The sequence below is a fragment of the Eucyclogobius newberryi genome, unplaced genomic scaffold (assembly GCF_026437365.1).
Source record: "Eucyclogobius newberryi isolate DKJ021-1_F unplaced genomic scaffold, fEucNew1.0.hap1 SCAF_5, whole genome shotgun sequence".
NCBI classification, from domain to species: domain Eukaryota; kingdom Metazoa; phylum Chordata; class Actinopteri; order Gobiiformes; family Gobiidae; genus Eucyclogobius; species Eucyclogobius newberryi.
In genome coordinates, this window is record NW_027316167.1 from 10,558,629 (window position 1) to 10,576,305 (window position 17,677).

The 17,677-nt window shown below is 44.1% G+C and overlaps 2 protein-coding genes across 3 annotated transcripts in view; one reads left to right on the forward strand and one right to left on the reverse strand.

Moving 5' to 3' along the window:
• Positions 1–7,738, forward strand: LOC140381262 (uncharacterized). 2 transcript variants are annotated; one of them, XM_072465292.1, is made up of 8 exons: positions 1–41; positions 838–956; positions 1,194–1,290; positions 2,993–3,179; positions 3,562–3,747; positions 5,093–5,218; positions 5,339–5,472; positions 5,924–7,738. In XM_072465292.1, the coding sequence occupies exons 1-8, from the start codon at positions 36–38 to the stop codon at positions 6,146–6,148; spliced, it is 1,080 nt and encodes a 359-aa protein (XP_072321393.1). In that variant the 5' UTR covers positions 1–35; the 3' UTR covers positions 6,149–7,738. The 2 variants fall into 2 exon arrangements, with proteins under 2 accessions (XP_072321393.1, XP_072321394.1); XM_072465293.1 differs by having other exon boundaries at positions 1,197–1,290.
• Positions 7,685–17,677, reverse strand: part of ace2 (angiotensin I converting enzyme 2) — a 26,305-nt gene continuing 16,312 nt past the window's right edge. The window contains exons 13-18 of the mRNA XM_072465291.1: positions 11,548–11,726; positions 10,575–10,633; positions 10,404–10,504; positions 10,196–10,312; positions 9,406–9,600; positions 7,685–7,880 (exon numbers count right to left, since the gene is read on the reverse strand). Coding sequence (XP_072321392.1) covers positions 7,781–7,880; positions 9,406–9,600; positions 10,196–10,312; positions 10,404–10,504; positions 10,575–10,633; positions 11,548–11,726 — 751 coding nt within the window. The 3' untranslated portion in view covers positions 7,685–7,780. The remainder of the gene's footprint in view (positions 7,881–9,405; positions 9,601–10,195; positions 10,313–10,403; positions 10,505–10,574; positions 10,634–11,547; positions 11,727–17,677) is intronic.

Sequence of the window (17,677 nt, forward strand, 5' to 3'; positions counted from 1 at the left end):
TTCACACTTTGGCTCAAAACCTCAGAGACGACGAGATGGAGGTAAGAAATATATGATTTTGTCAGAGTTTAGTCCTGGTCTTGGTTTGGTCCTGGGTTTAAGGCTCAGTTTAGTCCCAGTTTTGTTGTGTTGTATTTGAACACTGCTGCTTGTTGACCAGGTCGTCAGTACAAATCAGAATTAGTTCTCAATCGACCAAACTGGATGAAATAAATAAACTGCTTATGATTATATTGATAATGCGTGTGATAATTTGGTCTGTATCAGTCGGTTCTTGCTCCAGAAGCAGAAAAATATCTGATCCTTTCAAAATACTATGAGTTCTCAACAAAGATTAAGCATCAATATTATTTTATTTAAGAATGAGTTTTTTGTAAACACAGGATTATACAAATGTATGTATCCAATCAGCCAAATTAATATATGGTTTTAATCATATTCATTAAATATTGTACCATTACTAAAAACCTATTTGCACAGACGGAATATTATAATTACAACACAACTGCTTGTGGATTCTCATGTGTGGCAAGCTTTTACCGGAAAAGATATTGAGAAAAGAACAGCTACGCCAATGTTCTGACACAATTCTAAACAATTTATCTGGGGCGAATAGATGCAAACTACAGAAGCAACCATCAGTGACACAGTGTTATGTCTAATGAGACTTTGTAGACCAATGTGTCAGGAGCAGACTGTGACTCTTCCTGACAGTGGTTTTTCTGTCCTGGAGCAACATTAGAGAGACAAGGGTTGGTTAATCAACTGAAACATGTCCTTCACTAAGCTAGGACAGAATCTGATCTAAACCACAACTAACGGTCATATAAATTCCAGAATTATCCGGTGGAGGGAGGTGTCTTGATAGTCCACCAGTTCATTGAAGAAAAACATCATTATGAGGTGAAAAGTGTCATCAAAAACCAGAGGGAAGCGGGAAAGAAATACTTCCTCAGGTAAAGTATGGCTTTTGTGTCTTTTGAAGTCATAATGTCTTTCTCTCTGGTACTCAAATGATGTAGTTATGAGACGCTGGTTTCAGGTACTTTGTATTGAAGTATAACATAGGTCATAGTTCTGTGTAATCCCTCATTCGTCCAGGAGTGTTCCATTGTAGAAAAAGATGTGTTCATGATAGAGAATGCCTCGTGGGTGAGAGCAGCACTCACTCCTCTTGTATTGTGTGATTTCAGAAGAGGAGACAAGCTGAGGCTGGTGAACAACACTAAACTAGAGGACATGGATCCAGAGCAGCTCAGCACAATCTTGGCCCAAGGCAGCCCCATGCTGGTGAGAACGTGTGATCTATGGGATTCTCTTCAATAACGGCACATTGGGACAGATTTGCACCTTGAGGGGGGCCAAGCTGGGGCAAAACCTGTTGATGCATATTTGAAGTCAATAGCCTTTATAATAATTTAAATTAGATATACTTCATCACTCTTCTGAGAACTTTGTCGACACCCTCACAGTTCCTCAACAGTGGTTCCCATTGCAAAGAAAGGTGTAGTGAAAGTGCATAAAGATCTTCAGACAGTAGCTCTGGCCTTTCTTGTAATGAATCTCTGGAGAGGATTTTCCAGCAGCACATCACTTCAGCTGTGGAATTCCAGTTGGAACCACTCCAGTTTGCAAATGGGGCTCAGAGAGGTGTGAATGATGCAAAAAACGTTCTAATTAATACCATCCACAAGCATCGGGACACCTCAGACTACATGGCTAGACTTTTGTTCACAGATTTTTTCCCCGTCTGCATTCCACATGTCGGAACCGCACGTAATATTGGCAGAAAAGGTGTTTTGGGTGGAGGACGGCCTTGTTCTATGGACCCTTTTTTTATCAGAGGCCACAAAAAGTGTGTTAACTACATTTTGTTTGACTTCTTGTACACCTCTACAGGACACCACAGGGCTATGTCTTGTCTCCTTTATTATTAATCCTGTACACCGATGACTGCATGACCAACCAATCCAGCTGTCACATATACGTTTGATATTGAACGTACACATCATTCCAGCTCAAGTCATTCTGAGTTTGTTGAATGGTGTGACAAACCCAATCTCATGCGCAGTATAAATAATACCAAATAACTGATTTTTACTTTTCTAATGTGCAAAGAGGGTTGAGAACAACAACTATCCATGACCTTGTGGAAATAAAAGAGTGCCTGATATTTGCTTCAAACACAGATGAGATGTCAAAGACAGTATCACTGACTTCAATGTCACCCAACGCATCATGTCTTTTTACAATTTAATTCACATTTCATAATTTAATTCAGTCCCACGTCAAATGGAATACCTGCTGGTACAACCCAGCCTCTGTACAGATTCAAAACAGACTGCAGAACTTTGTAAAAGTCTCATCCAAAATGTACTCTCTGGGGGATAATGCCTCAGGATGAACTCTTGGATGAACTGTTACAACCCACATATGTTCCCAGAATTAATCTTTCTCCCATCTTGATGTCGGCTGCAATGAGAAAGGACACCTTTGTCCCGAGGGCCATAACCCTCCTCAATCAAAATGCCCTGACACTGGGCCGCTTGACTCTGATTCGGACTCTTTAATGTACAACTTGACTGTAAGTACAATAGCCAAAGGGTCATTCCCATCTGTTGTTCCAAGGTGCTGGAGTCATAAAAGGCCCAGCAATGTAAAAAAAAAAAGTAATGGCTGGAGATGCAGCAGTTGATGTACAGGGAGAAGAGCAGAGGAGAACGTACACAGCCCTGTGGAAAGCCTGTGCTGAGAAATTCTTCCCCAGCCACACACTACCTGTGGTCAGTCAGGAAGTCAGTGATCCACCTGCAGGTGGAGTCAGGCATGTTGAGCTGGGAGAGCCTGTCCTGGAGCAGGCAGGATGGTTTTGAAGTCCCAGTGAGTCCAGGTGCTGCAGGATTAAGTAGAGGGCCAGGTTGTAGACATCGTCTGCAGACTATTTAAAAGGAATAGACCCACATAATTACTCTTGATCCTTTGTTGTGGTCAGACGGTGCATAAGACAATTAGAGAGAAGGAGCCTGTGGTGGAGAAGCCTTCAGAAGAAGAAGTGATGGTTCCAACCTCCAAAGAGGAGCGTCTGCTGCTCTTCAATCAGGAGATGAGGAGGGAAGAGGACCCAGGACAAGAGCCAGGAGAGGATGCAGAACAAGACAACCTCCTGCCCACAGAGGAAGGTATTGGTCATATCTCTCCTTTGTGTTTCATTCTTTTAATTATTTAGGCTCGCCACAGTCACACAGTAATCAAACGTATTAAATCAAATGATATGGATTGAAGCACTATTTGTTGTGAGCAAGTAAAGCATCAATACAGCCAAAAGAATTACACTAAACAAAAGAGGTTTGGATCAACTCCTGGCCTCCAGTGCTGGACCACTCTAACCCTGTAGTGTTTCAGAACGGTTCACTATACAAATACTTTGCTCTAGTTCAGGTGTGATATAATCGATTACATAATCTACATATTCCTGATCTCTATATTGTATATAATGAATAGAAAAAAGGAAACAAAAACCAAACAAAAATCATGTATGTGACTGGCACACTGACCCTGCAGGTGAAGAGGATGTCTGTGAAGAGGAGGGCGAGCCGACTGACTACCTTGTGGTGTCCATGAAGAAAACCACCATCTCTGTGATGGTTGGAAGGGGCTGTTCCGAAGAGCCATGCCACGAGTGCCGCCAAACTGAGTGCCACTACAACGATATTGTCATGGTGACCGAGTCCAGCTCCGTCACGCTAGGTCAGTCCACAAGCTCTGACAAAATACTGATCTGATCTGTGGGTAATGGATGAGTGAGTTCATGTATAACTGTGCTTGTTTTCCAAACTATTATAACTAACTATTTTGAGTCTTGGCGTGTTCACACTTGATCCGGTTTTATCCCAGCTTAGGGTTGTAATGCTTGTTTGGTCCGATTTTATTCCTATGTAATGGATCTTTCTGAAACAATGTCCAAGCTTAAGGTGTCGGTGTAATCCCTCATTCGTCCAGGCGTGTTCCATAGTAGAAAAAGCTTCAGTTGTAGTCATCTGGACTCAGTTTGAAAAAATAGACGTTTCGACTCTCATCCAAGAGTCATTGTCAATAAAAGAATTTAGATCGAGAACTCCGATATTAATACTGTTCTGTGGTAAGACCCGCCCATTGGGAGGAGCCTTCCTGAAGTAGAAAGAGTTGTTTGTTTCAACAGAAACTCCCCCCTTGCCTCTAATCACTCGTTTGAAGACGGTGAGGTGAAGGTTTTAAGCAGGGAGAAAAGATGGTTTGAAAGAGGAGTCAAGGAAGCTATTTTTGTTAAAAAAGAAAGACCTTCTTTAAACAGAAATGGAGGGCTCAGATTCATTCTTCCTGGTATCTATAATGGAATACTGAACCCCTGGAAAGGTAGAAGACCAGGACCAGGACATTTAGATGCTAATCAGGTACTCAGGGTGGTTGAGCCAGGGTCTCACAAAGACAAAGAGGATTCTAATAGCCCATTAAAATTCTGAATAGGCTAGCTCGGTAGATACAAGGGGGGAGTTTCTGTTGAAACAAACAACTCTTTCTACTTCAGGAAGGCTCCTCCCAATGGGCGGGTCTTACCACAGAACAGTATTAATATCGGAGTTCTCGATCTAAATTCTTTTATTGACAATGACTCTTGGATGAGAGTCGAAACGTCTATTTTTTCAAACTGAGTCCAGATGACTACAACTGAAGCTTTTTCTACTCCAAGCTTAAGGGTTATTTTCAAATGCTAATGCAGGCAAAGGGACAATAATTTCACAAGACAAGAGGAATGAATGTAATAACACTAACTATGGTTTGTTAACGCTGTACAATGCTATACAAACCAATCAATAGTAACTGAAATATTAATTTAAAAAAATATCCTTTTTTTAATTCTGCACGGTTATTATGCTAATTGTAGTAATAAAATGTAACCAATCAATCAATCGATCGATCAATCATTTTAGTCCAGTGGTTTAGTGGTTTTTACCCCCAAAAGCTCATGTGCGACTGCCTTTGTTTTCACACTGTGGTCACATAAAGTGTGACTTTCTAAACAATCCTCACACTGCATGTGCTCTTCTGGTGTCAGTCCCCAGAGGAGGTGGCTCTTTGAAGCACGTCAAGACGAAGATGGCCGAGGTGGAGCACAAGACCACCAACATGTTCATCCACAGTTTGTGTTCGCAGAAGCGGGTCTACATGTCCCAGACCCCAGGTCAGACCCATCACAAGGTTCTGCTGTCGGCTTGTGCCAGGAGACATTAAGATTACCACAAAACATCAGTGTTGTATTAAAATAATTTCTAATATAAAGATGAATATTTGATGTTTCCAGAGCTAATCAACATCTACTACTACAAGACTACTCAGACTGTGACCAAAGGGTTGCCTGTGGTGCTAAACTTCAGTGGGTCCGACTGCTTCCTCAAGTGCTGCAAAAGTGGAATTTGCGTCAGGCTCTATGTTGAGGTAAAACAAACATCAGGACATTGTATTCAATGATAGGACAAATATAAACCACACAAAACTAAAAACAAAAATGTGCAAAGGTGACCCTGAATAGTATGAAATTACGTTGGATTTACCCCGACCAAAAAGACAAATAGTAGGCTATACCAAGCTCAAGTCCATTCGAAGGTGACCCAAAGGTGAACATCTGTATTAGAGAAAATCCTTTAGACCAAGCCTCGCTCAAAATCAGGTGCAGCGCTGCAGGGGTCCACTGCTCTAGACAGGTTGCCCCAACAGCATTGACGGAACACATTTCCCCTTCAATAAAGCATATTTTACTTTACCTTATGAAGCTGGGTCACAGTCCAAAAATAAACATCTCCAATCCATCACTTAATGGTTTGAGACATATTTTACCTCTGTTAAAAAGTGCCTTTAGTCTGAGCATAACCTTTGCCAAATGTTGCAGACGTGCGAAAAGCAGAAGCTGAAGAACATTGCCCTGAGTGACCAGAACGCTCTGGCTTACGTTTTCTACATGAAGAGTGAGCGCACGGGGAACATCACGTTTGAGTCGGCCCGGCACCCCGGCTGGTTCATCCAGAGCTCAGACCCAAACTCTGTGGAGATGAAGCCGGAGGGACAACAAGAAGAGGCTTTTTTTCACATCATCATTCAACAATGTAGGCTTTAGAACCAGTCACGACCACCAGTCACGACCACCAGGGGCGCTGCAGAGGAGATGGATTGGGATTATTCTTGAGGTTTATGACTGCCAGAGGGCAAACTTAAACTGTTGGTTAGTTGTAGAAAAAAGCTTCAGTTGTATCATTTTGACACTGTTTTTAGGGGAAAAAAGACGTTTCGACTCATTCAAGAGTCATTCTCAATCTGTGGATCTAGTCTGTCTCCGCAGATTGAGAATGGCTCTGGGATGAGAGCCGAAACGTCTTGTTTTTCTAAAAACAGTGTCCAGACTACAGTCGTATTCATGTTAAATAGGTTGTTAAAATACCAATAATCTAGTGTGTCTCAACACAACACCTGCATAGATTATTAACGTTTTATTTTCATTATTATTAATGCCAAAATTAGCATACATGCTAACAACCACATAATACACATTCTTTAATGTAATGTTATGCTCGACAATAATGCACCAAAAACATAGCGGGTCACAACAGTTTGGCCGTTTCTTTCCCCATTAAGCTCCACAAATCCTGCATAAATTAGAGAACCTTAGAAACTGGTTATTCTTCATTGCCCAACGTATCAAACATATAAACAACAACCATTTGTCTGCACTGTCTACAATGTCAAAATAATAATGAGAGAATTTTCTGACACAACATTAGGACTGAAAAAAGTTAATTTTGTTATTTGCTACTTAATCGTGAACTAATGTAGCAATGGAATAACTGTTATCTGGATTATACACAGACTGCAAAACATGCTCAGAAAAGATCATTCCTGACTCAGACAGAGCAGCAATTACAGCAAAATAACACAATAAAACATGTAAAATGTGTAGGTTTCTTTGTTGAAAACCCTATATTGGCTGAGGATATCGTCGAGCGGCATCACATTAGCTTCATTTGGGTAATATTGATCAAAGATCTCATTCACAGGCCTTTCAAAAACTAAACTATCAATCAATTTTTACATTCTTTACGTGTGTTTGTTTTGTTTTTTTGCCATGTTTCTGTCTGTTCTTTCCGTATGCGCTGAGAAAAAATAGAAAGAATACTAGAAACACACCCGTTTTGTTCGATTCATGTCCTTTTGATGATTGAAATAAACCTCACAAAAAGTCTATCTTCATTTAATTTTGGTCAAGTAAAATCCATGTTTTTTCCTTCTAAGCAAATTCAAAATGACATGTCCAGCACTAGCTCCCGTTCAATGCCACAAAATACAATCAATAACAATCACATTAAACGTTACTGTGGAAACTCAACATTAACGACTGGTACAATGATGTCAAGTAAGAATAAAGTTGAAATGCCTCGATATATTAGACAAAATTACACCTGACATCACTAAAATGCACAGAAAACGATAAAGCAGCTGCATAATATGTCTTCTTAAAGGGACAGTACCTGACTTTGACTTCTCATCACCTTTTATTCCAAATAGTATCTATAAAAGCAACTATTTGAGTTAGAAATGGGAATAAATGTTATTTTTTACACGTTTTTAAAAAAGATTTTGCTGGATGAGAACCCGTAAGGTAGAAACAGGAGGGCGTAAGTGGGCGGGGCTAAGAGTTCCTTGTAAAACAGCGTCTTCACTCATGGTTCAAATTGAAGTCAGTTAAATGTATTTCTTAAAATCCAGTTTGTTCGTTCTCGTCGTCGAAAGCTTTGTTAGAGTGTCCGTCAAAGCCGCTGTCGTAGGGATTCTGCACGACGGGCTCTTTAGACTTCCTGAGAAGAGGCGAGAAACACGTTAGCGTCATTAGCCAAAGCAACGCCACGTCAATGACAAACAAGTTGAATTTGCACATTTTGAATTCACAAACAGCAACAATTTTATCCCAAACTTCCAGTGCGTACGACGGGTTTTTATGATTTTACAATTGTGAATGTGCATGTATTTGGTGCAATAAATGATAGTTTTATACCAGTCGAGTCACTATTTGTGGAGAAAAGTTGAAAATTTAGGTGGAAATTACTCATTCTATCCAAATTTTATGCAGAAGTCAAACCAAAGAGACAACTTTTTTGACTCTCTAAACATTAATTCAACAAATAAAGGTGTTCTTGTATATTTTTATTTGTCAAATGTAAAAAATTAAAAAAAAAATCCTAGTGTGTTGTCACCCATTAAAACCAGGAAGTGAAGTTTTACACCTAAAAATGTGCTATTCTGGTATAAAATGTATAAAATATGAACAAGACAAAACACAGAACATGACGCAGAGAGGGAGCATACAATTTACATAAAGCATCTATTAGTACCAATTAGGCAAAAGTCTTTCCAATTTGTCAATTTTCCAGTTAAATCTGAGTCACTTTTTTTCATTTTCTGAGTGTTCATTATAATCTCACTCCAGTCCTAGATTGGATGGACAAATCTTAATCAAAATAAGTGGTTGTTAGACTGAAATGTTGTTTCAATTAATACAATTAAAAGTGTTTTGCAATAAGAAGTGTGAATCTATCAGTTTTTTGGACTCATTTGTTTAAAGGGACAAAATGAATCCCAATAACCTCATATTATTATTATATTGTACTTACAGTTAATTTGTTTGATTTGTACACATTAGGAACTTTAAACACCAGATGATGACATGTGTTTTTCATACAAATACTGAACGTTTTATTGTTATATTTAAAGTAATAAGTCAGCTTCCTGATCTGGGTCTGCCGCCTGCTTGTCTATGGATGTTGTTATTGATTTGCCAAGGTTGCACTGTTTGATAAGTAGTGTTGTCCCGATATTAACATTTCAAACTCCACTTCGATACCACAAAGATAATTCAAAAGTGTTATTTTTCAGGTCAAGGTTTTGTGGTCTTATACTAGTGCTGTTAAAAGTCAGGAAAATGTTGAAAAAAGGTCATATTTTGTCCTGTTTATGTGATTCTTTTCTGTATAAATACTTGTTCAAATGAGAATCTAGTTTCGATACCAGATTTCGTATCGATTAGCATCAGGTTTTCGATACTTTTGAGCACCCTGCTGTATAGAATTAAGCATTAAATGTCATTATTCATTGCACAAACTTGCATTCTAACGTTACGCGGGGTTAACGCATGCAGATATATTAGTGTAATGCCATACTGTGGAACATTCTAGGCAAAACAACAACATCCCCACAGAGACTAGCAGTTGGCAGACCGTACCACCTGAAAAGTTACGCAGTGCACCTTTAAAAAGCAACCCTAAGTGACCAGAAAGTCACTTAACAGCGTTTAGAATCCACTGTATAAATGTATACATCACGTACTTCTTGCGGTCCCTGATGCCGGAGATCACCAGGTAGACGCCGGTGAGGACTACGATTCCCATGACCACCCCGAACACGATGAGCCACACCTCCACGGGCTGCTCGTTGGGCGTGGCTAACGTCGGGGGCACGCCCACAAACTCCAGAGTGCTGTCACTGAGCTGGAAAGCGTCGTTTATCCTCCCGCGATACAATCTGAAGCCAGAAAAAGGCAACGGCTTTCACGCACAGTACTACGAGCTGTTTTGTTCTTGAAATGCACAGAAAATACATTTAAATCGTAATTCATCCAGGTCGGTCGATCGAGAACAAAACAACATGCTTCATTTTGTTGGTATAAAATGTTGAGGTTTTGGATATGTGACATAAACTGGATCACACTGAAAAAAATGACCAAAAAAAGGATAAATATTAGAAAATAAAGAGCTCAAACTTGAATGCATCAGTTTTAGAATTAGATATCAACAAATCCTTCTGTGTGATCTGTCAAAATTGTGTTGTGCCTGTGAGGTTGTGTTGGTTTATCGTTTCTGGTAAAGAGACCACCACCTACTTGTCCTTGTAATGTTCCACAGTATGGCATTAAACATATCCATCTTAACGCATGTGACGCCACCAGGCCAAGTCACAGGTCAGACAGATCCAGGTTTAAAGCCAAACTGTGGAACATTCAAGGGCGAGCATAAACATCTACATGAGGACGAGCAGGTGGCGTGAACCTCAGCTCGCGTTCAACCACTCAAACACTCTTGGAGACTTAAAACCGGGTAAGTCTTTAGAACACATTTACCTGATGGCTTCCTCTATATCCTCTTTGGGGAAATACTGGTTAATTCCTGCAGGATTCTTCACCGAGATGTAGAAGGAGATCCTCGGAGTCTCGTCAAAGGCCTGGACATCCTGTGATCTGTAATGTCGCACAGTGAGACGTTGTAAAACCGCCGTGCGAAAACATCTGACGGTTTTAAAGTCCTGATATAAAAAGATAAAGCACGGACGTGATGGTGATGGTGGTGTTCTTCTTGAGCAGGTAGTACTGCCTCAGGGCGTAGGCGATGTTGGCTTTAAACAGGAACAGCTCGTTGTCATTCCACGGATACTGAAACGCAAAGAGGTTTAAACATAAAGGGTTTTTAATGTTTGTGGTTTTTGGGTGAATATGAACTCACAGCATTTTCTCCCATCGCCGCCTTTAAACTGATCCTCACTTTAAGGCCATTGGCTGAATCTGTGAGACAAAAACACACAACAAATAGTTACATTTTATGGAGCACAAACAAATATAAGACTTTTATTGTATCTGGTGCTCCTGGACGTCTTATTTTACCCATGTTATGATGATGTTATCTCTTCATTAGCGCACTCAGAGTTGTATTGCTTTTCATTTGTGAGTGTTTGAGTATTGTTCTGCATTTGAGGCTCAGAAACTACTTCTTTCCTTTCTTATGAATAATAGTGAGAAAAAACATCACAATTTAAGTATTATTCATGATTATTGCGACTTTCACCAAACAGCAGTGAAATCTTTCATTTTCAGCCATCCACGTGTTCTAATATAATACTTTTCCTCAAGTTTGTGACCGACTTTCCAACTTTGACAAAAACAGCCAGATAAATGATTTTATTTATTTTATTTATTTTATTTATTTTATTTATTTTATTTATTTTATTTATTTTATTTATTTTATTTATTTTATTTATTTTATTTATTTATTTATTGACATTTTACCTTTACTATTATTTTTCTCAATCTAAGAACCGCTATGTGTTCTTAATAAAGAATGAATTACATTTATTTGATTGGACTATTGATTGAAATAACACCACTTATCAGTACATTTTGCTTCTAAAATTGTCACAATAATTATGTTTTTGTTCTTAAGATGATATTATGACCTGGATAACAAGTAACCTCAAAATTTCTGACAAACTGACAATTCAAAAATGTTACGCAGCTTGCAGCATTTTTGAACAATAAAAAACACGTACAGTGAAATGACACTACGAAGAGTCAATGGACGAAGCCGTTGTAGCTCATGTTATAATGTTATAGCTTCATTCCAAATACCCCAAAAGCATATAAATGAGTGAAAAGCATATACATTTAAAAAGGATATTCCAAAGCGGTCCGTCCGCACTCACAGGGGTCGATGGAGGGGTCCCAGCCCACGCTTCTGCCGTGTTTCTGGTTTTCCTCCTTGAGCCACAGGTGCAATTTGTGGAAATAGTCCAGGAGCGGCTGAGCGTCCATCCGCACGTCGCCCGAGATGGTGTTTAACGCCCGGGTCCACGACTGCGACCGGCCCAACTCCAGCATGTTCCTGACACCAGAGCAGAGGCGGGGCATGTGGGCGTGTCACCAAATCAAACGTCATTTAACGATTATTCACGATTATTCAGGCCGGACAGTGAAATCTTTCATTTCCCATCATTCCCGAGGTCTGACATGATACTGTTCCTCAAGTTTGTGACCGGTTATACCAAAATGAGCTTTCTGAATGACAAAATAAAGTTAAATGAGTTAAATGAAGCAAAGTGACATAACAGCCAGATTAAAGCAAGTTAGGTCTAATTTGAGGCTTTATATTGAACAAAAAATACTTAATTTCCCCCAAAATTGTGGCAATTATAATTTTTTGGTTCTCACGATTATAATGTGACCTGCATAATCACGATTATCGATTAATCTAATGATCTTGACATCACTAGTGGACTGTCAGGTCATTGCTGTATCTGAAAACCCACGAATATGAATAAATAAATACATTTTTTTACCCAATTTTAAGCCCAATTTACCTCTTGAGCGGCCCGAGCAGCGACTCTAGTTAGAGATGATTTGTCGCGGCTGGTTCCAACATTTTACGTGATCTTCACAACAGCCAATCAGAGCAGCCGTACAGCGACAGCCTCTGTTTTCTAGTGACGGCGCTTAAAACGTAGAAACTATTGGACAAAACTTAACTCTAGTCATTTCATCGAGGCCACAATGAGTCAGTGTCTTTACCTCCAGTGACTATCGCGATCTCTTACGGCCTTAACAAACAGATTCAATCCAAATTTAGTTTAATTCTAACTCTTATTCCTCTCTAAATAAGAGCACTGGACTGGGTGGCTGTGCGTGTGGCCTCGCTGACCTCTGTGCGAGCGTAAGACAAATAAAACGTCCTCACGTCTGTGGCCTGCACTCTGATTTGACACGTCTTAAAATGTCAATACATGCGCGTTCTCACTTCCGGCAAATTACCAGTACATCCGGGAACTTGTACCCGCCGCCATATTGACCGGGTGACGCTTGCAACAGCTGGACAGCACATCATTTTCTACATCATACTGAGCGCGGCATAGTACTTTCCAACCGCACGGCTACTATATTCACCAAAATGCCAAAATACTGCAATGTTTTTGGATGCAATGTTCGCGTATTGGTTAGTCAGAAACTTGGATTGCCGGGTGAAAATTCCAGGGCTTTCAATCAAATAGTTGTAGATACTGGGCCAATCCACATCAGGCCAGTCAGTCGGGCTGTCCTTCCACAAACCCTGCGGCAATCTGTAGGGACATTCCGCTGGTATCAGACCAAGGAATGACAGCTTTGTCATGTACCTTTTTCTGCCGTCATCGTCTAAAGAATTATAATATTCGTAGCTCATTATGCCGCGCTCAGTATGATGTAGAAAATGACGTGCTGTCCAGCTGTTGCAATCGTCACCCGGTCAAAATGGCGGCGGGTACAAGTTCCCGGATGTACAGGTAATTTGCCGGAAGTGAGAACGCATGTATATCCTCTGGTGTGCAGCCGGCTTCATCTGCAGCTCGTGTAACCTCTCAACTTCCTCTGCATCATTCAAAACTAAACCTGTAACTCGCCAGTGTTTAGTGCTTAGTAACCGCTTCTCCTCCGCTGCACCAGCGTTTCCGTGTCCGATCACCGGCTCCACCACGAGCGGCACGCACCACCACGAGCGGCACGCACCGCCACGAGCCGCACGCGGCACCGCTTCTCCTCCGCTGCACCGGCGTTTCCACGTCCGATCACCGGCTCCACCACGAGCGGCACGCACCGCCACGAGCCGCACGCGGCTCCGCTTCTCCTCCGCTGCACCGGCGTTTCCACGCCCGAACACCGGCTCCGCGCTCCCGCACCCGCCGCCCCGGAGGTTTGTACCTGGGCGAAGGTTTGGCCCCAGCCCGCCACAGGAGCAGACACGGAGAGCGGGGCACCGGCTCCACCCGGAGAAAAGCAGCCCCATACAACCAAGGTACAGCCCCGTTTCTCTGCTTTCCCCGCTCCACAGACGGGGGCGATCTGGTCACAAAACTGGACTCAAATGCGTCTTGATTGGGCTAGAGCAACGCCGGCGTCTCGTATGTGGACTGCCGCTTCTGTCCCAACGTCTTTGTTTTGTTAGTCGTTTCCATTGTTTTGTTTTGTTCCCGCGTCTCTGTGTTGTCTTCTGTCTACATCCCTGTTCCTTAACTTCATCGGACATTACTGCACCGTCCATCGCTCATCTCCTCCCTCACTCCTGGACAATCTACTGCCCTAGCCGCCAGCTAACAGCTGGCTTAACACCTGCTGAGGTCCGTCATGGTATCGCGGGGCCTCCCTGCCGTGCAGACAAGGTCTGGGGCAACCAACGCCACTCACTCCACCAGCTTCAACACCCGGTCCACTGCTGCTTTTTCACAACTCTCTGCCCACCAGCTTCTAGTTAACCAGCTTCTAGCCACCGCCAACATTCTAACTGGATTACTCTCATCTGCTGCTACGTTCCATCTCCTCCTCGGACTATCACTCCCGCGCCTCCAGGCCACCGCTCCACCAACTTCTCGCCTACTCACCTACACCGCTGCTGACCTTCACCTCCTCAACCATAACCACCGTCTTCCAGCTGCTGCTGCCTCTGCAGCTAGCTCAGCTGGGATCCTGCTGTAGCTGGCCCCGCTACATCCACCGGGGCTCTGGTCTCTCCCATAACCAACACTCCAACGACGGCTCACCTATCCCCTCACTCTGGACTAGTTTTCGCCCCCCCCGTCACCCCCACCTGCCGCACTGCCAACCTCAGCAACCTCCGCCCCCCCACCCCTGCGCCCCCATCCATCTCCGCGCCCCCGTCCATCTCCCTTGCACTGCTGAACTGCTGCTCCCTCGCCAACAAATCACCTGTTATATCTGAACTGCTACTGGACAATAACATTGATCTGCTTCTCCTCTGTGAAACATGGCAACAGCCCCTGGACTTCTATGCTCTCAACCAAGCCACTCCCTCCAACTACACTTACACTGCCAAACCCCGCCTCTCCGGGCGTGGGGGAGGTCTTGCTGTTATTCATAAAAAATCTACATCCATCACTGAACTGAACCTCAACCTTCCATCCATCTCATCATTTGAATACCTCGCCTTCTCCCTCCCCAACTCTATCACCGCTATCCTGATCTATCGTCCCCCAAAGCCCCACCCCTCTTTCCTCACTGAATTGTCCGAACTCCTCACCATCGCATCCTCTCTCTCTGCCCGCCTCCTACTCACTGGTGACTTCAACATCCACATTGACTGCCCCAACGCCCCACTGACATCCGACTTCCTCTCTCTCCTGGACTGCTTCCATCTCACCCAACATATTGACTTCCCCACCCATACCAAAGGCCACACTCTGGACTTAGTCTGTTCCTCTCTCCTACCCATATCTAAGCCCCACCCCCTCCCCTTCCCACTCTCTGATCATCTCTGCGTCCTTTTCTCCGCCCCCCTACCCTCGCCCCACAACCCCAAAAAACGCACCATCACCTACCGCAATATCAAGTCAGTCAACCCCCTCACGCTCTCCCAGCTCATATCCTCTGCTTTCCCCCCTGACTCCCCCCCTCTTCCCCCGACGACTATGCTGTCATGCTCAACACCACCCTCTCCGACTCCCTTGACTTCCTAGCCCCCTGGAAAACCTCCTCCGTCTCATACATCAACCCCGCCGCCTGGTACACCCCTGAACTCCGCACCATGAAGCAGACTGGCCGCCAACTCGAACGACTCCTCAAAAGAACCCGCCTCACCGTCCACGCCGAAGCTTTCAAATTACACATCTCCTCCTACCGTGACGCTCTCCAAGCCGCCAAATCTGCCCACCTCTCCACCCTCATCAACAGCTCCCACCGGAGCCCTCGCACCCTGTTCTCCACCGTCAACAAGCTGCTCCAGCCACCGGACATCACTCCACCCTCCTCCCCTGACCTCTGCAACTCTTTCCTCCTTGCCTTCAATGACAAAATTTCCAAAATCAACAACTCCATGACTGCCGTCTCCATTAACTCCATCACCACCCCCCCCCCCCCCCCCTGCCCCCCCCCTCTCCCTGACCACCCACCCTTCCCTCCCCTCACCACCTTCTCCTCTGTTAATTCCTCTCATATCATAGACCTCATCACCGCTTCCAAAACCACCACCTGCTCTCTCGACCCCCTCCCAACGACTCTAACCAAGGCCTGCCTCCCTGCTCTCATCCCCCATCTCACCACCCTCTTCAACCAGTCTTTATCCCTCGGCCATGTTCCTTCCATCTACAAACTGGCCTCCATCACCCCCATCCTCAAAAAACCCACCCTAGACTCCGCCCCATCTCCAACCTGCCGTTCCTCTCAAAAACGCTGGAACGCATCGTCGCCGCCCAACTTCACACCCACCTCCAGTCAAACAACCTCTATGAACCCCTCCAATCTGGCTTCCGCCCACTTCACAGCACTGAAACAGCCCTGGTCAAAGTACTCAATGATCTCCTCACCTCTGCAGACTCCGGGGCCCTCAACATCCTGTTACTACTAGACCTCAGCGCAGCCTTTGACACTATAAACCATTCCATCCTCCTACAAAGGCTGCGCCAACTGGGTGTTGAGGGCTCTGCACTTGACTGGCTCACATCCTACCTCACCAACAGGCAAGAGTTCATTTCCCTCTCCGGTCACTCATCCACCCTCTCCCCAGTAACGCAGGGGTCCCCCAGGGCTCAGTCCTCGGCCCCCTCCTCTTCATCTGCTACATCTTCCCCCTTGGTCACATCCTCCGCCAACTCAACCTGGACTTTCACTGCTACGCTGACGACACCCAGATATACCTCACCACCAAATCCACCCAAAACCCTCCCCTCAGCCACATCCAAACCTGCATCTCTACAATAAAATCATGGCTCACTCTCAACTTCCTCAAACTGAACAGTGACAAAACAGAGCTCCTCCTCATTGGCACCAAATCCACTCTCAATAAAACTGGTCCCTTTTCACTCAGCATCGACACCTCGACCATCACCCCCTCTACCCTGGTACGCAATCTCGGTGTCATCATGGACCCCACCCTCTCCTTCACTCCCCATGTCAGCCACATTGTCAAGACCTCATACTTCCACCTCCGCCGCATCGCCAAAATCCGACACTGCCTCACCCTCCCCGCTGCTGAATCCCTCATCCATGCCTTCATCTCCTCCCGCCTCGACTACTGCAACTCCCTCCTCACTGGCATCTCCTCCCATTCCCTCCATAGACTCCAAATGGTCCAAAACTCCGCTGCCCGCCTCCTCACCCACACCCGGTCCCGTGATCACATCACCCCCGTTCTCCGCTCTCTCCACTGGCTCCCCATCAAGCAGCGCATAAACTTTAAAATACTCCTCCTCACCTTCAAAGCTCTTCACCACCTTGCCCCCCCCTACCTGTCTGACCTCCTCATCCCCCACCGCCCCTCCCGAGCTCTCCGATCCTCCTCCTCTCTCACCCTGGCTGCACCAACATCCCGACTCAAAACTTTTGGCGACAGAGCATTCTCCCGAACAGCACCCCGACTCTGGAACTCCCTCCCCCAACCTGTCCGCCACTCTCCCTCACTCACAACATTCAAATCCCGCCTCAAAACATACCTCTTCACCCAAGCCTATGACCTCCCCTACCCCTAGCCTCCTCTACCCCATTGCCTCTACCCCTGTTACATCCCCATCTTTTTCTCTCTACTTCTTCTGTCTTGTTCATTTTATCTGTATATTAATGTGTATTGTACGTGTTGTCCCCCCTGTCTGTAGATACCCCCCCCTTTTTTATATATGTTCAGCGTCTTTGGGTCACTGAAAAGCGCTATATAAATAAAAGTTATTATTATTATTATTATTATAAATGAATTGTTTTCCAGCATATTCCTTTTGGCCTTTTTCCTCGTGCACTTCTCTGATTGGGTATTCCGCCCAGGGCCGGCCCAAGCCTTCAGGGGGCCCTAAGCGAAAACATTTTTGG